Below are 25,863 nucleotides of genomic sequence, written 5' to 3'. Positions count from 1 at the left end.
CCAGCCACAATAGTGGACTTTGCGGTTAGCCTTCAAAATAAAAGTATGGCATAATTCTACTATTTGTATTCATTTGCATCAATGTCAATGACATGCTTTTATTTTGAAGGCAAACCACAAATTACACTTTTGTGCCTAATCCTTATTGTGGCTAGCTTCACAACACATAACCCGGTCCATTCGAGCCTCACTAGCCAGATGAAGCTATCTAGCTGCTTATAATGTTAGCTTTGGGCAACAGGGTTAAGTAGCTGGCTAGCTATTTATTTTCATGAACTGAAGTTCAATTTCAATAGGCGAACATCATGTGGCATCCTAGCTAATACTTACTCACAAGGATTCCTAAATCATTGCTAAGAATAATGAAAATGACTGCAGTTTTTACTGGTCATTGTTTTCAGGCTGGTTGTATTGGTTCTAGCTAGGTACCAAGCTAAAGCTAGCTACCCCAGAAGTTGTGGTCGAACAAATTATGCTTTATTACCGACGCGGTATTGTAAACACATCGTTCGTGGCCGGTGTTTGCTGACTTTTTTGTACAGCTTTGACAGTGCTACTGTATCTTGTTTGACACGCAAAGACCCAAACAGCGTTCCATACATAGTATGTATGTCGTGAAGCTAATAGCAGTGAAGCTATTACTGTGTAACTCCGGAAGGGACACATTGGAAAAATAGCGCACTTGGTAATGTTAACCGGTGCTCGACCAGTTGGCGAAAGCCAACATCACCCACAACAGAGAACGGTTGATTGTCAAGGGCAATGAATTCCATTATCTTGGCATTAATGGATTTCCCCCTTGAGTTGTCTCGCTGAAATGTTGTTACTCTTTCAAATGACTGCTTGATTTGTTGACTGCTCGATCCACACAGCAGACATTGTGGGCTAGTTTAGGAATGCTGTGTTGCACGTATATCGCAACGTGGTGTCATTATGTCATGTACCTTCGTTATATAGGTATGCACGTCAGCTTTGACTTCGGTTTTGCACATCGGGCGTTAAAATAGACATCGGCTGATACCGATGTTGGCATTTTTAGCTATTATCGTCCGATTTTACATTTTTTTATTTCACATTTATTTAACCAGGTAGGCCATATTCTGATATGTTCACCGATATATCGTGCATCCCTACGCCTTTTGGCACTAAACCTCACATTTTTTGCATGACATTTTGAAGAAACCTTTTTGGTTCCAAGTAGAACCCTTTTGGCTCCAGTTAGAACCCTTTTGAGTTCCATGTAAAACCCTTTCCACAGAGGGTTCTTAATAGAACATGAAATGGTTTCTACCTGGAACGAAAAAGGGTTCTCCTATTGGGATAGCTAAATAACCCTTTTGGAACCCTTTTTTTACCTAAGAGTCTAGGCCTTGAGAGATTACACATTACTCTTATGGTCTGTTGTGTTCTTGTAGAAGCTATAATTAGAGCTCTTGTCATTATGCAGAGAATCTCTGAATGGTTGGGTGGGACCTTAAAAACCCAAACACTATACAGTAACAAACAAGGACTTTGGGACTGTCCTTAATTGTATGTTTGGTGTTGAGACTGTTCGCATGAATACTGCTGGAACCTGATGTTGTTTGCCTGAAGTAATGGCCCTGAAAATGACTATGTTTGACAAAACAACCTCCGTCATCCTTCCACCTACAGTACCTCACGCAGGAACACACGCAGTCCCAGACATCCCTATCTCCAGAAACTGTCAACAAAGTCATAATGACACCAATAGTGGTGCCTGGTTTTCATCAATGCATGATCTAGCTACAGTATATGTGAACTTATGGAATTTGGCGTTGTAGTTCGGTTTTCCACAGAGAAACAGTTTGAACCAGCTCTTTTTTTCATCTCTTTGTCTGCTGGCTCCAAATCACTGCTGAGTTAGAAACCTAACCCTCTGGGAGAGTATAGGAATTTTGGCTGTGTCACTAGTTGGGGATGTACAGAGAGAAGAGGAATAGCAGATAGCAGAGATGTTCAATGCGGTTTTGTCATGACTAACCAGCCATCCAGGCACAGCTGTGTTTTGTAATGGGCATCTGGCCAACAACAAGGTCATGCGATTGAAGTCTCTCTATTGTAAGCATGACTGTTTAAACTGTATCTGATTATCAGATGTAAACCCCCTCTATCTACCAGTTAAGTCTCTTCTAGGGCTGTGTTGGTCGTGGAATGTGACGTTACGGTAATTTCATTGCACTTTGTTACTTTTTTTCCTTTTCTTTCCGTTTTCCTTTATTTTTCGTATTGTTTTTGATATGTCCATTACCCAGCCAGTCACTACTCACTTCCTAGAACAGTGAAGTTGTCAATGAAATCCCTGCTAGTCAGATACATCTTGAGGACTGTTTTACAAATGCTCCATTAAATATTGATTGTTCAATTAAGGGGACTTTGGCACAATCAGTTGAGTTTATTTGTAGAGGTTTTGTACACATCGAAACTTAAATCCACACCATTTACAGCTACTAAACAGTTACTCCTCCTAGCTAATGCCCCGTCCTGCCGCCGTGTAAACACGTTGTGACAGGGGTGTATTTAGTGCCATGAGGCCACCTCGCATAGACCAGTGGAGGATTAGACTGGGCTGCTGCTCCCAACCCCCAAGGGGAGGTGGAGCAGGTTGCCACGGCTGACTGGTCGGTATGCTGGATAGAGTGCTCAGTTATGAATGGATGGCAGCCAAGCTGCATGGCCCAGATATCCAGTTGAGGGTGGCTTGTGTGTGAAGGTCCTATCACTCCCTATTACTGCTGGGTGTCTCAACCAATCAAATACTGGTGTGTGTTTGTGTGTGCGTGTGCGTCTGCTGGGAATTTCATCACCACGATGGCTTTGAAAAGGATGACAGCGCTTGGGAGGAAAGCGTTGTTCCACATCCATGACAGCGCTTGGGAGGAAAGCATTGTTCCACATCCAGGCCAGGTGACAGTAGAAAAGCCGTGGCAGAGACCCTAACAGAGACATGACTATTAACAGGCAAATGTATATGCTATGAGAGACCGCCTGTAAAGATGCGCGCTAATAGTCGGGAAGCAAGTTCAGGGAGTGAGTGTTTTAATAAATAAACGTAACATAATACAAAACAGGAACAACGCACACACGACACAGAAACAATGACTCCTGAGGAAGGAACCAAAGGGAGTGACATATAGGGCAGATAATCAGGGAAGTGATGGAGTCCAGGTGAGTCTACTGACGCGCAGATGCGCATAACCATGGTGACAGGTGTGCGCAATAACGAGCAGACTAGTGACCTAGAGGCCGGAGAGGGAGCACACGTGACACCACCTTTAAAAGTTGTTTTCGGCCCCAAATCAGAATTATGTTGCTTAACTTCTATGGGCTACGTGGGACGCTAGCGTCCCACCTGCGGGACACAGCCAGTGAAATATCAGGGCGGCAAATTCAAAAACAACAAAATGTCATAATTCAACTTTCTCAAACATACAACTATTTTACACCATTTTAAAGATACACTTGTCCTTGATGTAACCACATTGTCCGATTTCAAAAAGGCTTTACAGCGAAAGCAAAACATTAGATTATGTCAGGAGAGTACCCAGCCAAAAATAGTCACACAGCCATTTTCCAAGCAAGCATATATGTCACAAAAACCCAAACCACAGCTAAATGCAGCACTAACCTTTGATGATCCTCATCAGATGACACTCCTAGGACATTATGTTATACAATACATGCATGTTTTGTTCAATCAAGTTCATATTTATATCAAAAAACAGCTTTTTACATTAGCATGTGATGTTCAGAACTAGCATACCCACCGAAAACTTCCGGTGAATTTACTAAATTACTCATCATAAACGTTGACAAAATACATAACAATTATTTTAAGAATTATAGATACAGAACTCCTTTATGCAATCGCTATGTCAGATTTTAAAATAGCTTTTCGGCGAAAGCACATTTTGCAATATTCTGAGTACATAGCTCAGCCATCACAGGCTAGTTATTCAGACACCCGCCAACGTCGGGGCAACCTAAACTCAGAATTACTATTAGAAAAATTGGATTACCTTTGCTGTTCTTCGTCAGAATGCACTCCCAGGACTTCTACTTCAACAACAAATGTTGTTTTTGTTCCAAATAATCCATAGTTCTATCCAAATACCTCCGTTTTGTTCGTGCGTTCAGGTCACTATCCAAAGTGTAACGCGTGAGCGCATTTCGTGACAAAATATTTCAAAATATTCCATTACCGTACTTAGAAGCATGTCAAACGCTGTTTAAAATCAATTTTTATGCTATTTTTCTCGTAAAATAGCGATAATATTCCAACCGGGCAACGTTGTATTCATTCAAAGAGGGAAAGAAAAAAACGGTGAGGTCTCGTGAACGCGCATCTCCATTCTCACTGTCCCCAGGCAGACCACTTACAAACTCTGCTCCTGTTATCTGCCCAGAGACAGGAGACGCGTCATTCCGCTTTCTGAAGGCTTTAGAGAGCCAATGGAAGCCTTAGAAAGTGTCACGTAACAGCACAGATGCTGTAATTTCGATAGAGATGTAACAGAAGGACAACAAATTGTCAGACAGGCCACTTCCTGCATGGATTCTTCTCAGGTTTTTGCCTGCCATATGAGTTCTGTTATACTCACAGACACCATTCAAACAGTTTTAGAAACTTTAGAGTGTTTTCTATCCAAATCTACTAATTATATGCATATTCTAGTTTCTGGGCAAGAGTAGTAACCAGATTAAATCGGGTACGTTTTTTATCCGGCCGTGAAAATACTGCCCCCTATCCACAACAGGTTAACTAGACCATAAATTGCCATTTCTAGATGTTGGATGCCCAATAATGTTTCAACCTCAGTTTAGTTACATTGTAAACCCTGCACACATCTCTTCTCTCATTTGTTTTATGTATAATAATGCTCACAAGCAAGCAATTATATTTTGTGGAGTTAAAAAGTAACCTGCAATGTTGTGTTGATTGTGCTAATGCGGAGTGAAACTGTGTACACTTGAATTAGTGATTTATCTATTTTATCTATTTCTCTCTCACACCCGTTGTCGCTTGAACTCTAGGAACTTGAAAACAAAGTACAAATACACTCATTTCGCAGGCTGGCAAGCCCGATAGTTGGAACTTTTAAACCCCGGCATGAGTACGTGCACGCACGCACGCACACACACAAATACACACAGTGAGAGCCTTTTGGCGCAGAATTGGTGGTTGTTGTTTACACTGCGCTTCCAGTGTGTCTGGGTCCCCACCATAGCCCCTTACATCACCCCAACTGGGGTGAGAGTGTGAGGGCCGAGAGAGGAGTGAGGCAGGTGACGGTGAGGTAATTCATTAGTTCCCTGTCCCGCTCAAATGAGATGCAGACCTATTCTCTTTTGGCCTCTCGGGTTCCTCTTTACTCTTTTTCGGAGCAGCCCTTTTCCCTTTTCCACTCTCTGATTTCACAGCTCGGGACCCGATGCTATTTCCTAGCCTGTTGTTTGCCTCATTTCCATTTTGCAAGAGAACCAAGAGAGAGTTCCCACCCTGTTTACTCAGTGCTCTTTGTCTGGCAAGTTCAGTTTGAAGTCTATTTTTATGCTTGGGCTTCCAAGTCCACATATCACTAGCCCCTATTACCAGTGGTTGTCTTGCTGTGCTCGGTCCTTTTTTGCCTGGTTTGGCAGGAGACGGGAAGAGAGATGTGCTTGAGAGAGCAATACTTGGATCTATGAATATTTCATTCCCACCCTGTCCTATATTTCCATCATGTCCTGGGCCATGCCAGTGCCAATGATAATACCTAGGATTTTATATTTGGGTGCATTTGAGTGACTCACTGTGTTTGTATCTGATCTAATTGGTTGATGTCCTGGGACCAGGATCTACATGGGTTTTACCCATGTGCTTTTCTGTGGATAGTGGGAATCCAAGCCTGGTCCAATATCTGTTTCCTTGCTAAATCCTATGGTCATTGTTTGGCGTGACAATGACCATATGAGTTGACAAGGCACTAAAGACGGCACAAACAGATCAGGGACCAGGCTAGGGGATTTCTTAGTTTCACATTCCAATTGCCTTAGTTGATGGTTTGCTTTCAAAGTCAAAATCCCTTCTCAGGTGTAAATGAGTAATGTTTAGTCATACTTTGGCGTTTGAGTCATATGTTTGCGTTGTGGATGAGACAACCTCATCGCTCTTTGTTCCTCAATGCCTGTATGATGGCACCGCCTCACAATCACAATCACATGAGTCGGAGTTTGAAGAACAGGTAGCCAACAGAAAGGGGTGTGGTACACACACACACACACAAACACACACAGTCCGAATTCCCCACTTTTTACGACTGCCAGGGTATCAGGCAACCAGACTGGCACAGCACATTTAGGCAGTTACTTAAGGCCTGAGTGAACAGTGTTGAGATATGAAATACCTTACATTCTAATGGGATCAACTTATCAAGGACACAATGATAACATGTTTTTTTTTTCTCGGTTTGATGGCATTTACAGCTTTCATATGTATTTTGGGCTTTGAAAATAGAAGCATGCATGCATAAATGTTTTTTGTATTTTTTGATTTTCAGGCTGCCAAAAAATGTTGATAATACAAATATATTTTCATTTTTGTCAGGCCTTGGGGCTTTTGTCTAATTTTTAATCAAAGATATCACATCAGTCATTTTTATGTAAAGTGCTTTGATTTGAGACATTTATTTGGTATGACTCACCAGACCCCAGGAAGCAAGTTGGGAGCAGCACATTGATTACGAAAAAAGCAGTGGTTTCTCCTCTGAGAAATAAAACACTAATGATGAATTACTGACATTTTCAGTTGCAATGTTGCCATTTGCACTTATCTCAGTGGCCTCATCACCTACTATATGCAGCCGTATTTCCATTCAGACCATGATATGGAAAGCCACTTAGAAGAGCTAGAGCAGTGAAATTACAGTTTACCTCTGGACCTGGAAAAGATGCAGTGCAGCAATGCCCTGACGTCCTCAGCCTCTTTAAACAGACCATATCGCTGTATTCTGATACCAGAGGCAGCGCTCCTAGTGGCCAGTGATTTTAATTCAGGTAAACTGAAATCTGTCTTACCTAATTTTCACCAGCATGTCACCTGTGCAACTAGAGACGAAAAAAATCAAGATCACCTCTATTCCACACATAGAAACACATACAAACCTCTCCCTCGCCCTCCATTTGGCAAATCTGATCATAACTATATCAGTGACCGTACGTACATATCCCAATCAGAAGCCATGTATTACAGGTAACATCAGCACTGAGCTAAGCGCTACAGCTGCAGCTTTCAAGGAGCGGGACGCTATTCCGAGCTCTTAAAAGAAATCCGACCTCCGATTACCAGGACGGGTACTTAGGGCATGCGCTGACCAGCTGGCAATTGTTTTCACTGACATTTTCAACCTCACCCTGACCCAGTCTGTAAAACCTACATGTTTCAAGCAGACCACAATAGTCTCTGTTTCCAAGAGCACCATGGTAACCTGTCTAAATGACTATCGCCCCATAGCACTCACATCTGTAGCCATGAAATGCTTTGAAAGGCTGGTCATGGCTCACATCAACACCATCATACCAGACACCATGGACCCACTCCAATTTGCATGTCGCCTCAACAGATCCACAGATGACGGAATCTCTATTGCACTCCATACTGCCCTCTCCCACCTGGACAAAAGGGACATCTATATAAGAATGCTATTCTTTGAATATAGCTCAGAGTTCAACACCAATGTGCCCTCCAAGCTCATCACTAAGCTAAGGACCCTGGGTCTGACCACCTCCCTCCGCACAACTCCAACACCATCATTAAGTTTGCTGATGACAGGTGGTTGGCCTGATCACTAACGATGATGAGACAGCCTATAGGGAGGAGGTCAGTGACCTGGCAATGTGGTACCAAGACAACAACCTCTCCCTCAATGTCAGCAAGACAAAGGAGCTGATCGTGGACTACAGGAAACGGAGGGTTGAGCACACCTCCATCCATATCGACGGGGCTGTAGTGGAGCGGGTCGAGAGCTTCTAGTTCCTCGGTGTCCACATCACTAAGGACTTATCATGGTCCACACATACCTACACAGCCGTGAAGGAATGATAACGCCACTTCCCCCTCAAGAGGCTGAAAAGATTTGGCATGGGCCAGATCCTCAAAAGGTTCTACAGCTGCACCATTGAGAGTATCTTGACTGTCTGCATCACCGCTTGGTATGGCAACTGGTTGGCATCTGACTGCAAGGTGCTACAGAGCAATATTCCCTCAAAACAATTTAGGCACTAAGCAAATTTCAGGTCTGCTGAGCGCAAAAACTTGAACGTTGTGAAAATTCTGTGCAACTTCCAGCACAGGTTTACTGTGAACAGAGTTCCAACACTGAGGCTGTATAAGTTAAAGTTTTAACAGTGGGCATGTAGACTACTGTGGCTATTCGATCATAATGTAGGGCTACCAAAGTGGCCTACCATCAAAAAGAATGGAGAAAATACCTCCCATAACATTTTTACATTTTAACATCCCATAACATTCTATCATTCAGCCTTTTAGCAGCAGCCAATGTGTAGTGTTCAATATTGGCCTACATTCCTTAAGACTTAAAAAAAACGTGCAGGGCTTGACATTAACCTGTTTATCCACTTGTCCTTCAGATTTGTTGTTTGATGCCAAAAAAAATTACAAAATAAAATGCATTATTATTCCCATACCATTATTACATTTTAACATCCCATAACATTCTATCATTCAGCCTTTTAGCAGCAGCCAATGTGTAGTGTTCAATATTGGCCTACATTCCTTAAGACTTTAAAAAAAAACATGCAGGGCTTGACATTAACCTGTTTATCCACTTGTCCTTCAGATTTGTTGTTTGATGCCCCGAAAAATGTACAAAATAAAATGCATTATTATTCCCATACCATTATTACAGAGAATCAGACAAATGATGCTACCCTCTGCCTAATGGCTACTTAGCTTATTCAAGCCTGTCTTAAAATACTACACTGCCCCTTTAAGACAAAAAAAGCTCTTTACCTGACTCACTTTTCAAAGATGTCTAGAAATGTACACGTTTTGGGCTCTTGTAGAAAGCAATCACTCCCCTATTGTTGACTGCAAATGATCTATATCTGGGCTAATAACTCACTAACTAGCCAAGGATATGAACACAATGTGCACACGTGGCTAAATGCAGCTTTCGCTTTGATCACAAAACAAGCTCATCTACTCACGACCGCTCATGCTGTAAACACAGTCCAGTTCAAAGTAGCACAGCAACAGGTTGCCTCACGGCCTGATGGCGGCCGTGGTGCAAATGAGTGTAGTCCAAAAACCTGCATTCCACGTCAAAACGTTTTCACCAGCGATCGTTTTCAAAGTAGCCCAATTTTCAGAGAAAATCTCAGACATGGCAACCCTGCCACTATTCCCAACAAACCCATCACCCCTTCCCACTACTTTGGCCCTAACAGATCCAACACCTGGCCGTCGGCCTGGGAGGATGGAACCCCTTCTCTCAAAACCCCCTGTAGTTCTGCACTAAAATCTCTGACACCCAAAACCTTCTCTGCTGCTGCTGCTACCACCAAATCAATCTTTCTGAGATTCCTGTTCTATTTGTGCAGTACAATTAATGACCATAGCAATAAACGAAAGAAATCCTACCTTACTAAAATCCATCCTCTCTTAGCATGGGCAGCGCTATTGAGGAGTTTCACCATTTCTAAATAGTTAACTTGGTGGGATTTCCTATGAGTTAAGGAAGGATCACATACTTCTATCCAGGTCATCAGGAGGGATTAGCCAATTAATTATACTCGTGTCATGAGCAAACGTAACTGCAGGTGACAGTAAATCGCCAACCTTATAACTGTTTAAACAATTCACTCAAGGTGGCAGTATGCTCCCTTTCAGTTTGTTTACCAACTCAGAAGTATTAGAAGAAAATGGATTACTTCAAAATGGAGATGGCTTCAATGGCTCTGCCCATGCTCTCACAGACGCCATAATGGGACAGATACGACTATGAATTTTATAACTAACCAAAGATACACCACAGCATGTCGTTTCCAATGGGAACTAGTGAATCATAGTGGGCAGAACAAGCAATAAGGTGGGCAGAGTCAAGCAAGATCTAGTGCGATCCTATTGGCATGTTCTAGCGTGCATGTGCATATTTCCGTTAGGGAACACCTACTCTATGAAGTGCCCGTGTGCAATAACTCAATTCGCCTTTGCACTCCTAAACAACACAATTTAAAAAATTGTTTTTGGCAAAGTGTAAAGTCCACAAATCTTTGTCCACTCTGTAAATAACGGATTCTAGTTTTGGTAACAGAAAACTTTATCGAGATCTCACTACCATCCGTTGAAATATATGTCTCATCTCTGGATACGACTTTTTGTCCTCTAGCTCTAGGCCTTATCGTTGGGTTTTTTACAGAAATATTTGGCAACAGACTAGGAATTCTTTGGAGATCGCGATCGACCAGTTGGTGACCACTGCTCTAGAAAGTTGAGTGAAGTTCAATCTCGTGCTTCCCTCTGTGGGCTGATATTTCTTCTGCACGGCAGTCCCCGGGCAGCAGTCTCGGGGCTACTGTGAGGTTGTTTGTGTAATACAAATCAAATCAAATGCTATTTGTCACATGCGCCGAATATAACAGGTGTAGACTTTACAGTGAAATGCTTACTTACAAGCCCTTAACCAACAATGCAGTTTTAAGAAAAAATAAGTGTTAAGAAAGTATTTACTAAATAAACTTAAGTAAAAAATAATATAAAAAAAAAAAATATATAAAAATTACTAATAATTAAAGAGCAACAATAAAATAATTGAACTGGACAGTGTACAGGACCAGCATGCCTCAGATTCCTAAAGCTTGTATGTCCCACTTTCTGGGCCCCGGCCTGGCCTCTTCAACCCTCTGCTTTTCACTGTTTGTCTCTATATAACCACAGCAGACCTGGGCGCAAATACTATGCATTTCAAATACTTTATCCGTGTTTTACTGAGCTTGTCTGGTACAATGGGACCATTAGAATAGTCACAACAGTGCAAACGCTGCCCATCTTGCACTCCAGGCAGGCTGAAGTAAATTCTCAAAGTATTTGAAAAAATGTCAAATAGTATGTTAACCCAGGTTTGATAGAAAGTAGCGACCCTTGAACATGGAATCTGCAGTGTCATAGTGTTCATTATTTAGATTGATTCTAGTGGCACTTCTCGAGGTCTGTGCAAGGCGGCATTTAGAGTGGTAGGAACACTCCAAGAAGCATAAAAACACATTAAGTCGGTGTGTGTGCTTGCATGTGTATATGCGCACTGTATTTGGTCTCTTCAAAATGTAGAGAGACCAAACAAAGAACGTGCCTACTGCTCACTCAACAGAGTTCCAGTTTATTCTGAGTAATAATGTGACTGAATGATTGTGAAACAGTTATTTCTAAGACAATTTGCACTTGAATATACACACAGCTGGACAGCAGTGTCTACCTCATAACATGCCTATTGCATTCACTTTTTGAATTAAGTTGTTTTTAGACGTTTTTACACTCAGATGACTTGGGTCACTGTTTGACGCCAGAAGGCAGTATTTGAATGGTTATTCGGCAGTAAGTCGAGTAATGGTTATGTTGGAATTCATTGAGTACATCTGTGCAAATATCAGATTTGCATTTTGAAAACCACAGTGTGTTAAATTGCAGCTAGCGTGTTAACATTTTGTTGCTGTGCTGTGCCCCAAGCCTGTCAGGGTAACTGGCATGGGGTTACCAGGCTTGTTGCTCAGTGCCCGTATTCATAAAGCATCTCAGAGTAGGAGTGCTGATCTAGGATCAGGTCCTGTTTGTCCATGTCATCTTATTCATTATCATATTAAAGTCCAAACTGGTCCTAGATCATCACTCCTCCTACTCTGAGAGTTTGGGCACAGATGACTAAATGTCAATAACCCATAGAATATTATTCCGTGAGACAAATATAGTGTCTATTCTCTTGGTCTTTGTATCAGCAATCCCTTCTCTGTTGTCCGAAAGTGCAGGGCTGCAGGCAGCCACAATATCACATCCATAATGACCCTCGTTTCTCTCCACTGCACCAAAATACCATGGAATATTAATCAGCCAAACCTCCCCTAGCCTGCAGCACAACACAAAACAACACCTCTTCTCATTTCCTCCAACTCTTACGCTTAGTAGTGTAAGGTTTCATTTGTATTCAGCATACATAATGTGCCTCCAGACTGGGCTTTCTTGCAAATTTATATCATAGACACTACACTGTATATATCATGCAGATTATCAGAGCGGTCGCACTCAGCACTGCTACCCATTGTGTTCTTTATGACCATAGTCCTCAGGTGTTAATGAGTATGCTATGATATGCTCCCTCAAACTACAGCACCATAGTGCCCTCAAAGCTCATCCTTGCACCACACTGGGACTAAACACCTCCCTCTGCAACTGGATCCTGGACTTCCTGATAGGCTGCCCCCAGGTGGTAACAACACATCTGCCACACTGATCCTCAACACGGGGCTCCTCAGGGGTGCGTGCTCAGTCCCCTCCTGTACTCCCTGTTCACTCTTGACTGCACGTCCAGGCATGACTCCAACACACAACAGTGGTAGGTCTGATCACCGACAACGATGAGACAGCCTAATAGGGAAGAGGTCAGAGACCTGACCGTGTGGTGCCAGGACAACAACCTCTCCCTCAACGTGACCAAGACAAAGGAGATGATTGTGGACTACAGGAAAAGGAGGACGGAGCACACCCCCATTCTCATCGACGGGGCTGTAGTGGAGCAGGATGAGAGCTTCAAGTTCCTTGGCGTCCACATCACCAACAAACTAACATGGTCCAAGCACACCAAGACAGTCGTGGAGAGGGCACGACAAAACCTTTTCCCCCTCTGGAGACTAAAAAGATTTGTCATGGGTCCTCAGATCTTCAAAAGGTTTTACAGCTTCACCATCGAGAGCATCCTCACGGGTAGCCTCACTGCCTGGTATGGGAACTGCTCGGCTTCCGACTGCAAGGCATTACAGAGGGTGGTGCGTACGGCCCAGTACATCACCGAGGCCAAGCTTCCTGCCATACAGCCACTTGTCATATATTCTAGTTGCCATCCTCTGCACACTCTCTCTCTCCCTCTTTCTGTTTCTCTCTCCCTTTCTCCATATATCCCCCTTTTTATATCTCCTCTCTCTCTCTCTCTCTCTCTCTCTCTCTCTCCTCTCTCTCTCTCTCTCTCTCTCTCTCTCTCTCCCCTGTCTCTGTCCTCTCTCTCTCTCTCTCTCTCTCTCTCTCCCTCTCTCTCTCTCTCTGCCCTCTTCCTGTTTCCCCCTCTCTATATATCTTCCCCTCTGACACTTCTCCCTGTCATTGCAGTGTGTTTGGCAGCAGGCCCATTGCCATACAGAGACGCCAACAATGGCTCCTCTCTCTCTGAGTGCATCACTGAGCTCATCCACCTCGCTGGCCCAGTACTTATTTAACAGTGGCAGGCTTTGAGAAGGGGACCGCTGTGTATCTGTCTCGTCTCAGCTGAGCCCCCTCGTAGACTCGTCTCAGCTCATCTCGCACGCCAGCACTCTCTCTCTCTCTTTCCATCGATGTCTCTGTCGCTGTCTCTCTCACACTCCAGTCTCACTTCTCAAGGAAGCCCATGGCGCCGATGTCCAACTAAGAGTCATCAGAGTAAATGCTCTCATTCCAGAACTGATAATATGAGCTTTTCTATGAGCTGAGCTCTGGCTTGTCTTTTCCATGAGGTCTGATGTCTATGTCAACAGAGGGATGCAGGAGAGCACAGTCAGTTACGACTAGAGGAGTAGCTAGGAGGGACTAGAATGCTCCTCGTAAAACCTCAGTGCGTTTTTGCTTAACGTAACACAAGTACATGTAGCACTCTCGGATGATGTGAATCAATTCAAATTAAAAGTTGAAATGTCAAATGGTGTTGATATTGATATACAATATGCTTCATGGAGTGGGTCCTTCTTTTTTTGTGGTAATAATGCATTGGTACTCCCTGTTGACTTGGTTGGCCACCCATGCCCACCCACTCTCTCTTCTTTGCGGAGGTAAGCAGCAGGTTGCCTGAATGCCGGTCTTATTTCCATCACTACCTCAAGCAGACCATAACATGTATAATTCACACAGGTTTCGCTCTGCCAGGTGCTTGCCAGCTTCCCACAAAAATGCATAGTGTATGTGATGGAGGAGGTCTGGTTAGCTGTGTGTGTCTCTCTGTGCCAGGTAGACTGTACAACAGATGGCAGGTGACTGAGAACGACAATGTCAATATGGAGGAGACCTGTCCCATAGAAATAGAATTACTTGATGGGCGTGTCCGTTCTAGTCATTCAATTTCTATACACACACCTACTGTTCAGTATCAGAGTACTAGTCAAAACAATATAGCTATACTGTATAGGCTACATGCGGCTAGATTAGATACTAAGTACATCATATTGACTTTCCAAAGTCATACACTATTTGCTTCCTCCAGCATTGCTGCACTGTGTGGCATTATCATACTTGCCACTGTGTTGCACAGAAGAGAGTAAATCTCCTGCCGATGGTCCTTTGTGACATACCTGCTCCACCGTCATTGTTTTTAGCCCTGGATGAATCATTTAAAGCAAGTTGCCCCAGTGCTTACCCTGCGAGACTATGTGGAAGAAACTCGGCTTAATGCTGAATGTTGCATAGGGAATGTAGGGCGACAGTGCTGAGTGGACAAAGGAGCCAAACATTTCTCCCTAGGCCTTTGTGAGGCCTCCAAAGCATGGGCAAAGTTATGTTTGAGCAGGGAGCTTCAGGCTCAAGCTGCCAAGTGTGAGTCACACTGCCACTGAGGCACTGACCCAGCCGTAGAGCTCTCGTAACCAACACCCTGTCCAACTGTTTCTATTCCTAAAGGTTTTTGCAGGTGCAACCTGTAATTTCATTGTCTTATGTGGTCTCAGGATGAAATGCACACACAATCAAGGCCCAATGAAACTGTACACACACAATAAAAAACTTAGTGCCACGTAAGCCAGTGTTCAATTTACTCAAAAAGATACTCAAAAAGACCAGACACTACGTTTTTAGTAGGAAACTACAGAGTACACTTTTAAAATGTTCTTTGGCTAAATTAATGATGACCTTTGTCATAAAGAGAGGATCCTGCGATTCTTTTTTCCCCCTCCTCACACTAAATCAATCCGTTCCTCCCCGGTAGAATCATCAAGAGGCAGAGAGGCAATTACCTTGTTTTGTTCTGCCAGGGAGAGAATTCACTCAGCCCTGACTGTCGATAAATCAGCCGGTCGTTCTGGGAGAGGAGTGTGGGGTAAAGTTAGAGAACCAGACCAGAGAACCGAGATCTTGTATTAGAGTGCTAGTGGACTAAGCGTATCTTGAGTCATTTAGACTTTAAGGTTTGCCAGTGGGTGAGATGTATCGTATCGTTCTTGTCATGTTGTGCTTTATCATTCTTGTGTGTTTATAGTTTTACATGGTTGAGCCTGAGAGTTAGTTGAGTAGCTCAATGGAGACCACAATGCACAATGCCTGTGTTCTCTGTTGATCTTGTACTATGACTTGCTGGTACAGTATGTATGTACAGTATACTGCAGGTATGTGAATTACAATCATTATCATGTTATGATCATAAGTATAAAGTTCTTCCATGGAGAAGGGATTTCCTAATAGACCTTAATTCCACGTGTCGCACCTGTTACATTCTAGACTTTAAAGTAGAGCAATACAACGTCACTCAGACCCACCTCCAGACAAGCAGTTGCTTTGGAATGAGGACAGGTTGAATTCCATCTCTATACTGTGGTGTGTTACGCTTCTCACTCCACCATTTTCTCACCTGGCTTGTTTTTGTCTCTTTCTCCGACCAGCTCCCCACCGGGTTCAGGACCCAAACCCCACAAAGGAAGACACTGAGGGGTTGACAAGCAACCCTAAAACAGGCCCAGCCCAGATAATGGAAACCTACACGAAAAAAGACAAAGAAAGGAGAGTGGGGACCCCCACAAAACTGGACGTCATCCCGAAGTCACCTGCTACACCGACATCGCCCATGCCTGGCTCACGTTCTAGCCCCAAACGTAATAAAGGTAAGTCTCCCTATACTGTGGTGTTACCGGTAATAAAGGAAATGGTGTGAAAATGGCTACCCATTAGTATGTGTTTCTATCTACCATAGAGCATTTGAAGTAGTTTATGACCATTTTCAGGGGTAGGAACACAGCATTAGATATCCATGGTTGTGTAATAAAGGCTATCTTCAGCAGTGCCCTGTGATTATTGAGCAATTACCTCAGCGCTCAGATGATGTCATCTGACCCCTTGGGATAACAAAATGGTTCAGTCCAGAATTATCCTGACCACAGGCTTTCAGTGCTGGGGGTAAATCCAATAGACATGGTGCAGGTGGTTAGTTACAGCGCTTACAGCTCACTTGACAAAATCCATTAAGCTAGAATTGTGTCGCTATGGGTTTATAGAATTTAGCCAAAATTGTATTTTTGGGGTAATTTCTGATGTAATGTTGAGTGGATGGCTAATGCTATTCGCTAACAGGCTAGTCGCTTACGGGCTATAGCTAGCCTGCTTGCTAATCACCTCCGGTCTCTAATGAAAGTTGGAAGAATTAACCAGACTGGGCATCACTTTTTACTGAGTGATGCCAGGGGGTCATTTAGACTAGCTTGACCCGCTGTTGCACCACCACCACGTTTGTTTCCACAATGCCACTACTTGTCCTGCCCCGAGCGCTGGCTAATGCAAACACTAAGAAATGTGTTTGGGGGGTTTTGTGAACATAATCTTATTTTCTCTCTGCCCATTTTATTCTTTGCCCAGTAATCTATTGACTGTGGTCATGGTCTATTTAACAGTAGCGTGAGGTGGCAGAGCTGAACCAAAATAGTTCTACTGACTGATTTCCGAAATTATCACAGTAACGCCAAAGTAGAAGACTGGTTTTGGTGTGCCAGATCAGATAGTCAGATCAAGGAGCTCATTTTAGTGACGATCTAATTGAACTGCAGGATCTCTCAGTAGACAACAATCGCAGATCAGCTTTTGTAATGTAAAAGATATTGGTAACACTTTACTTAAAGTCTACAGGTATAATGCTTTATAACCTGTCATAAGCATTTGTAGTGTCTTATGATAAGGCGTATAATGTTATGTCTCTGGAAGGTCTGTTAGAAGCATTTGAGCACCAATAAGTCAACAAACCTCTGAGACAGCACATTCTCAAACAACTTCTGTCACTTCCTCTCCTTCAGATTGCCTTTCTGCTCAGTCATGCAAGCTTACCTCTGTGTTTAATCTTACCCTGAGGGAAGGAGGCAGAGGAAAAGGACGAGAAACACTCTGCAGCTCTTAATTAGCTAAATTAAATGGCAAGTCATGCATTTGTGAGCACTACCTCCATAATGTCCGCTTTTATTAAACTTTGTCAGCCTCGGGTCTGACAGCTCATGGCACTTGGCCACCGGCGGTCCCTTGCCTCCTGGGAGGTTTTCAGGGTCCCTGTGTTTTCAAGAGATCTTTAAAAGACCAGGGATTTTACCCTTCACTGTCACTGTCAGGGGGCCCTGCTGCTTCAGTTCAGCCAACCACATACACACGCATGTCGCACACACACGCACACACACAGCTCCCCCAAACCACTCTCCATAGCACTTGCTACTTGTTGCTATGGAGACTTGGTTTTTACTGTAACACTTTCTTCTGGATTTCCCATGGACATAAATACAGTGCCTTCAGAAAGTATTTACACCCCTTGACTTTTTCCACATTTAGTTGTGTTACAGCCTGAATTTAATTGATTAAATTGAGATTTTGTGTCACTGGCCTACACACAATACCCTATAATGTCAAAGAAGAATGATGTTTTTTGAAATGTTTACAAATTAAATTAAAATGTAAAGCTGAAATGTCTTGAGTCAATAAGTATTCATTCCCTTGGTTATGGCAAGCCTAAATAAGTTCAGGAGTAAGCATTTGCTTAACAAGTCACATAATAAGTTGCATGAACTCCCTGTGTGAAATAATAGTGTCACGTCCTGACCAGCAGAGGGAGGTATGGTATCAGTTTTGGGTCAGGATGTGGCAGGTTTTTTGTATGTTAAGGGGTTTGTGTTGGTGATTAGACTCCCAATTGAAGGCAGGTGTGTTGAGTTGCCTTTGATTGGGAGTCTTATATAGTGGTGTGTGTTTTTCTTTGGGGTTGTGGGTAGTTGTTTTTGCACTGCGTTTTGAATAGCCTGCAAAACTGTTGCTGTCGTGAGTATCATTTATTGTTTTGTTTTTTCACTGTGGATGCTTTGCGTGTGTCTCATTAAAAGAAAATGAGTTTCCACAACTCTGCTGCATTTTGATCCTCTCTTCAACACCACGACATAACCTGTGACAGAACTACCCACCACCAAAGGACCAAGCAGCGGAGAAGAGGACAGAGGCAAGTGAGGGAGGAATGTTGGAAGCAGCGCGCTCGGGAGGAGATGGATTCCTGGTCGCTGGAAGTATTGGAGGAGAGGATTGACTGGACATGGGAGCAGTTGCGGGCCCACTGTGACAACCTGCCTGGGAGGCAGGTAGAACCCGAGAGGCAGCCCCAAGAATTTTTTAGGGGGGGGCACAAGGGCTATTTTGCGGGGTGAGATTGGAGCCCCAGGCCAGCTCCCCGTACCCTTGTAGGGCAGACTGGACAGGTCCCGTGCTTTGGGGCTGTGGTGAGGCCTGGGATTTTCAGGCCGGTAGGCACAGTACCAGCGCCCCGCATGTGCCAGGGCGAAGTAGGCATCGAGCCTGAAGGGGTGATGCCAACCCTGCGCTCAAGACCGCCGGTGCGCCTCTACGGTCCGGTGTTTCCCACTGTGCGCACTAGCATGGAGGTGTGTGGACGTGCCAGCCCCACGCATCAGGCGTCTAGTGCATCAGCCCAGCCTCGCCAGTCAACAGTCACCAGAGCTGCCCGCCAGTCAAGAGTCACCAGAGCTGCCCGCCAGTCAAGAGTCACCAGAGCTGCCCGCCAGTCAGGAGTCACCAGAGCCGCCCGCCAGTCAGGAGTCGCCAGAGCCGCCCGCCAGTCAGGAGTCGCCAGAGCCGCCCGCCAGTCAGGAGTCGCCAGAGCCGCCCGCCAGTCAGGAGTCGCCAGAGCCGCCCGCCAGTCAGGAGTCGCCAGAGCCGCCCGCCAGTCAGGAGCCGCCAGAGCCGCCTGCCAGTCAGGAGCCGCCAGAGCCGCCCGCCAGTCAGGAGCCGCCAGAGCGGCCCGACTGCCCGGAGCCGCCAGAGCGGCCCGACTGCCCGGAGCCGCCAGAGCGGCCCGACTGCCCGGAGCCGCCAGAGCGGCCCGACTGCCCGGAGCCGCCAGAGCGGCCCGACTGCCCTCCGGCCCAGCCAGGGTGGCCCGACTGCCCTCCGGCCCAGCCAGGGTGGCCCGACTGTCCTCCGGCCCAGCCCGAGTGGCCCGCCTGTCCTCCGGCCCAGCCCGAGTGGCCCGCCTGTCCTCCGGCCCAGCCCGAGTGGCCCGCATGTCTTCCGGCCCAGCCAGAGTGGTCCGTCTGCCAGGGTCAGCCCGAGTGGCCCGTCTGCCCGGCGCAGCTATCGGCGCCACCGAAGTGGGCGACGCCGAAGGTGGAGCGAGGTCCACGTCCTGCACCTGAGCCACCTCCAGGATAGGTGGGTTGGGGAGGGAGGGTGTAGCACAGTGCCGTCGGTGACGGCAGCCACCCTCCCTTCCCTCCCTTATTGTTTATGGGTTATTGTTTATTGGTTTTGTTGGGGTATTGGGGATTTTTTGGTGTTTTCTTTTTTTTAGGTGCATTCCGGGATCTGCACCTTGAGGGGGGGGGGGGGGGTACTGTCACGTCCTGACCAGCAGAGGGCGTAATTGTGTTAGTCTTGGTCAGGATGTGGCAGGGGGTTTGTGTTTGTTAAATGTTGTGTGGGTGATTGGACTCCCAATTGAAGGCAGGTGTGTTGAGTTGCCTTTGATTGGGAGTCCTATATAGGAGTGTGTGTTTTTCTTTGGGGTTGTGGGTAGTTGTTCTTGCACTGCGTTTTTGTATGCCTGTAAGACTGTTCCTGTCGTGTGTATTGTTTTTCCAGTGGATGCTTTACTCCTTTTTTTTTAAAATTAAAATATGAGCATCCATATTCCCGCTGCAGTTTGGTCTATTCAACACGGCTCTTTTTTGTGACAAATAGTGTTTTACATGATTTTTCAATGACAACATCAACTCTGTACCACACACATACAAATATCTGTATGGTCCCTCATTCGAGCAGTGATTTTCAAACACAGATTCAACCACAAAGACCAGGGAGGTTTTTGAATGCCTGGCAAAGAAGGGCACCTATTGGTAGATGGGTAAAAATAAAAAGCAGACGCTGAATATTCATTTGAGCAAGTTATTAATTGCAATTTGGATGGTGTATCAATACACCCAGTCACTACAAAGATCTACACACTACAAAGGCGTCATTCCTAACTCAGTTGCCGGAGAGGGATTTCACCATGAGACCAATGGTGACTTTAAAACAGTTAGAGAGTTTAATAGCTGTCATAGGAGAAACCTGAGGATGGATCAGCAACATTGTAGTTACTCCACAATACTAACTAACCTAATTGACAGAGTGAAAAGAAGGAAGCCTGTACACAGGACAATAACCTTAAACACAAGGCCAAATCTACACTGGATTTGCTTACCAAGCCGTGTTTCAGTTTTGACTTAAATCTGCTTGAAAATCTATGGTAAGACTTGAAAATGGTTGTCTAGCAATGATCAACAACCAATTAGACAGAGCTTGAAGAATTGTGAAAATAATTATACTACCGTTCAAAAGTTTTGGGTCACTTAGAAATGTCCTTGTTTTTGAAGGAAAAGCCAATTTTTTGTCCATTAAAATAACATAAAATTGATCAGAAATGTTGTAAATGACTATTGTAGCTGTAAATGGCTGATTTTTAATGGAATATCTACAGATGCCCATTATCAGCAACCATCACTCCTGTGTTCCAATGGCACGTTGTGTTAGCTAATCCAAGTTTCTAATTTTAAAAGGCTAATTGATCATTAAAAAACCCTTTTGCAATTATGTTAGCACAGCTGAAAACTGTCATTCTGATTAAAGAAGCAATAAACCCACCTTCTTTAGACTATTTGAGTATCTGGAGCATCAGCATTTGTGGGTTCGATTACAGTCTCAAAATGGCCAGAAACAAAGATCTTTCTTCTGAAACTCATCAGTCTATTCTTGTTCTGAGAAATGATGGCTATTCCATGCGAGAATTTACGAACACACTGAAGATCTCGTACAACGCTCTGTACTACTCCCTTCACAGAACAGCACAAACTGGCTCTAACCAGAATAGAAAGAGGAGTGGGAGGCCCCGGTGCACAACTGAGCAAGAGGACAAGTACGTTAGAGTGTCTATTTTGAGAAACAGACACCTCACAAGTCCTCAACTGGCATCTTCATTAAATAGTACCCACAAAACACCAGTCTCAATGTCAACAGTGAAGAGGCGACTCCGGAATGATGGCCTTCTAGGCAGAGTTCCTCTGTCCAGTGTCTGTGTTCTTTTGCCCATCTTAATCTTTTATTTTTATTGGCCAGTCTGAGATATGGCTTTTTCTTTGCAACTCTGCCTAGAAGGCCATCATCCCGGAGTCGCCTCTTCACTGTTGACGTTGAGACTGGTGTTTTTCCGGGACTATTTAATGAAGCTGCCAAGGGATATGAATACTTTCTGAAGGCACTGTATAGCCAGAAAGGCAGGCCCATCTTCGTCCAATGAGAGAAGGTATCCATTTAAAGGATACCAATTGGATATGCCCAGACAAAAGTTCCCTATGCATTAAAACTTGGACCCCAGAACCAAATCCTGTGTGCGTTAGCTAGTACTACAGTCTGCCATGAGCGCTATGTATAAAACTGCTCCTCTATTCCTTTCAAAAAGGCAAGTAAAAGAGATGAGAGAGAACCATATTGTTGAGATTTGAGGAGTGTGCTGCTAACAGTCTGGAACCCAAAAACGCTGCAGTGTTTCTGGGTCAACTTGATTCTGTTTCGGTCTCTGATGCTCCTGTGGGGGGACTCATAGTGATGGTCAGGGCACACACACGCACGCACGCACACACACACACACACGAAGGAACGAACGCACGCTAGAGCTTTTTACAGCGCTATACATAATCAGACGTGGTGTCAAAGTGGATCAGAAGATGTTATAGAGAGGCTGCTGTTTATCTTCCGTATCTGGTGGATTGTTTCAGCACTGTGATGATATTGTTATAATGTGTTAGACTCCCCTGAGGTATGAATCGTGACATGGATGTAGAACATATGCTCTGTTTATGGAAGGAAGATGATGCCCGAAACCTTCACACATACAGTAGAATTCAACTTGGCCGGTTAAATGCCGATCAGTTGTCATGAAAAGGTAGTAAATGGTGCTTGGCATTTGAGAATTACATCATAATAATTACAGTATGGTGTTTTCATTCAGGGAGTTTTGCCTAGGTCATAATTATGCAATGAATCATATACAACATGATCATCTAATTACATGATTTTTTTTTTTTTTTTAATATCATTCAAAACCAATTGGGGTTAAATTGATAATTGGTTATGGGCCAGGGGAAATGTTCCACAAAGAATCTATACCAAACAACCCAAAGGGGTGCAGTAGAATTCCTGAAACAGTAGGACTATGCTTCCCAGGCATGAGGTTAAGGTTAAGGTGCTCAGAGGAATGCTCAGAGGAATGCAGACACCAGAGATGTTACAGTAGGAAAAGATAAATCAACACTCCTCTCCCTTTTTTCAGTAATGTAACACAGATACACACCCACATTTTCCAGTCAGCACCATCAGGGACTTTGAACATATACAATAACTTGCAAGACAGCTCTGCTTGAAGATCGACGAGGACCTCTATAGAAATGGATTGTTCTGATGTACAATGTTTTTGTCTCGAGGTTGGACAAAGACCGTTTCTGCCTTCCAAACATGATTGTTTATTGTGCATTTCCTCATAAGTCAATAATGGCTAAATTGAATGCTGAAAGAACATAAACCCTGTTTATAGCCATATCCTGTCTAGGATTAGGTGCATTACTTAACTGAATGCAATTACATGTTCACTCATGAATCCTCACCAGGACACAGTAGCCGAGGTGTGCCATGGTGTGACCAACCACCAGTCCTAATCAGAGTGTTTCCCACATTGCTCCTTCACTTCTATTAGATACTAGAGTGGAGTCTCTATCTGGCTCTGATATAGTTGCCAGATTTGACTGCCAGCTTCCAGCGTTTCATCGCTCTGCCGATGTGGGGCTGGATTGGGGCTTCTCTCTGTGTACAATGACCTGTCACGTTCACTTACTCTCTCTCGCTCTTTCTCTTGTTCTCTCATTCTCACCCTAGACACAGTGAAGTCAGAGGAGAGACAGAAGCTGGCCAAGGAGCGGAGAGAGGAGAAGGCCAAATATCTGGGTAAGCTGAGATGGAGGGTTGAGAGGAGGAAACTCTGTACACAGGGAGAGGATGCCCCCTAGTGTTGGGGGGTAAGGGGTGGTGGCAGATTTTGTTTCAGGTTGTGTCGGCATTGGCTTTGTTTTCAGGCCTACAGATGGTGTGCACATGTATCACAGAAACATTTAGAAAACGTTGAATGAACGTCAAACCAACCTAGGCCGTGGCTCAAGCTCAAGCTGAGCACTTCAATGAGAACGAAAACCAAGCCAATGATGATTTAGTATTTGGCTTTCAGGACACAGTTTTCAACGTGCATGCTCCAAATAAATGTTCATGTGCTTTTTATTAAAACAATAGCCGAGCCAACCCCTTTTTGTTTGAACTCACAAATGCTTTAAAGATCCCCAGCTCTGAACTTATATGTTTAACCCAATGTCAATTGATAAAGAATAGTTTTCAATTGATAGTAGCATATGTCAATGCCCTGCTTCCACTTGCCTTAACACTTCTCTGGCTCTATTTCTTTTGTCAGTCAAAATGGCTGCCTGTCACCTGCTTGAGTTTTTTGGTTTGTTTATTTCACAAGCCACGCTGTCCTTGGCTCTAGTGACACACTGGCGACGTGCACTGCTTTGCATGATTGACAGTTGCTCTTGTCTTCTCTTTCGCCCATCCCCCCCTCCAGACAAGCTCGGCCAGATACAAGGTAAGTCACAACCGATGTGTCCATGGTGGTAGTGGTGGTGGTGGTAGTGGTGAGGATTCTTGTTGTCATGACCTGCAGTTTTGACCTGTTGCCTTTATTGATTTTAACAATTGTGTCTGTTTGTCGCTCAATCACCCTCTCTACAAAAAGTCTTTTGAATGAACTTTCTACATTACCATGGAAATGATTGCATCACAGTACCAGGCTGCCATTGTGAGAGTACCAATGAGTTTATCAGTCAAATTGCCAGGGTTAGAGGATCCAAGCCTGTTCTATTCATTCTATTTCTATGTGTGCTGCTGCTGCAGGGAGGGGGGCGTTGCCTAGCCAACTGACGACTCATTTGCTACAAGAACTTGCTTGTTTCAACAAAGAGCAACAAAGTTTCATCACGTTGTAAAGAGTCCATGTTACCGCATAAAGGTACTCAACTGCATGACCGGCCGGCCGGTCGGTCTTCAGTCAGCTGTTCGTTCCACAAATTCTGACGGTTATTTTAATTTCATGGCGGTCTTCATCCATAACCGTCGGTTACACGTATATACGGTAATTGTACCAGTCCCACATTGCGTGTGTGCACCTTTTTTTCATAGGACGTCAGCCCAGTGTCTACTTCCATCACATGTTTTCCTTCCATGTTGAGTAAATGATACAAAGTATATTGAAAGCAGGTGCTTCCACACAGGTGTTGTTAAGCATTATAGCATCCCATCATGTATAGAAATGCTGAGCAGGCCATTATTTTTGCCATCATTTTGACTGCCATGGCTATGCCCCCATAGGATTACAGTGCCCCTATCCAGAGGGCATGAGTGGTCACTGAATGGTTTGATGAGCATGAAAACAATGTAAAACATATGCCATGGCCGTCTCAGTCACCAGATCTCAACCCAATTGAACACTTATGGGAGATTATGTAACGGCGGTTGAGACAGCGTTTTCCACCACCATCAACAAAACACCAAGTTTCTTCTCGTGGAAGAATGGTGTCGCATCCCTCCAAAATAGTTTCAGACACTTGTAGAAACTATGCCAAGGTGCATTGAAGCTGTTCTGGCTCGTGGTGGCCCAACGCCCTATTAATACACTTTATGTTGGTGTTTCCTTTATTTTGTCAGTTACCTGTATAATCATATAATATACTGCTCAAAAAAATAAAGGGAACACTTAAACAACACATCCTAGATCTGAATGAAATAAATAATCTTATTAAATACTTTTTTCTTTACATAGTTGAATGTGCTGACAACAAAATCACACAAAAATAATCAGTGGAAATCCAATTTATCAACCCATGGAGGTCTGGATTTGGAGTCACACTCAAAATTAAAGTGGAAAACCACACTACAGGCTGATCCAACTTTGATGTAATATCCTTAAAACAAGTCAAAATGAGGCTCAGTAGTGTGTGTGGCCTCCACGTGCCTGTATGACCTCCCTACAACACCTGGGCATGCTCCTGATGAGGTGGCGGATGGTCTCCTGAGGGATCTCCTCCCACACCTGGACTAAAGCATCCGCCAACTCCTGGACAGTCTGTGGTGCAACGTGGCGTTGGTGGATGGAGCGAGACATGATGTCCCAGATGTGATCAATTGGATTCAGGTCTGGGGAACGGGCGGGCCAGTCCATAGCATCAATGCCTTCCTCTTGCAGG

At 44.3% G+C, this 25,863-nt stretch overlaps 1 protein-coding gene across 9 annotated transcripts in view; it reads left to right on the top strand.

Moving 5' to 3' along the window:
* The window catches only part of LOC106605129 (uncharacterized), a 67,416-nt gene that overhangs the window by 10,241 nt on the left and 31,312 nt on the right, over positions 1 to 25,863 (top strand). For 7 of the 9 annotated variants that reach the window (XM_014200467.3, XM_014200472.3, XM_014200473.3 and 4 more), the window contains exons 2-4: positions 15,898 to 16,116; positions 23,450 to 23,518; positions 24,186 to 24,206. In XM_014200467.3, the coding sequence (XP_014055942.3) occupies positions 15,898 to 16,116; positions 23,450 to 23,518; positions 24,186 to 24,206 (309 nt within the window). The remainder of the gene's footprint in view (positions 1 to 15,897; positions 16,117 to 23,449; positions 23,519 to 24,185; positions 24,207 to 25,863) is intronic. The other 2 variants (XM_014200474.3, XM_014200469.3) reach the window with 1 other exon arrangement.

This window comes from Salmo salar, chromosome 05 (assembly GCF_965601325.2).
Source record: "Salmo salar chromosome 05, fSalSal1, whole genome shotgun sequence".
NCBI lineage: Eukaryota > Metazoa > Chordata > Actinopteri > Salmoniformes > Salmonidae > Salmo > Salmo salar.
The sequence above is the reverse complement of the archived record's forward strand: the minus strand, read 5'-3'. Positions and strand labels throughout refer to the sequence as shown.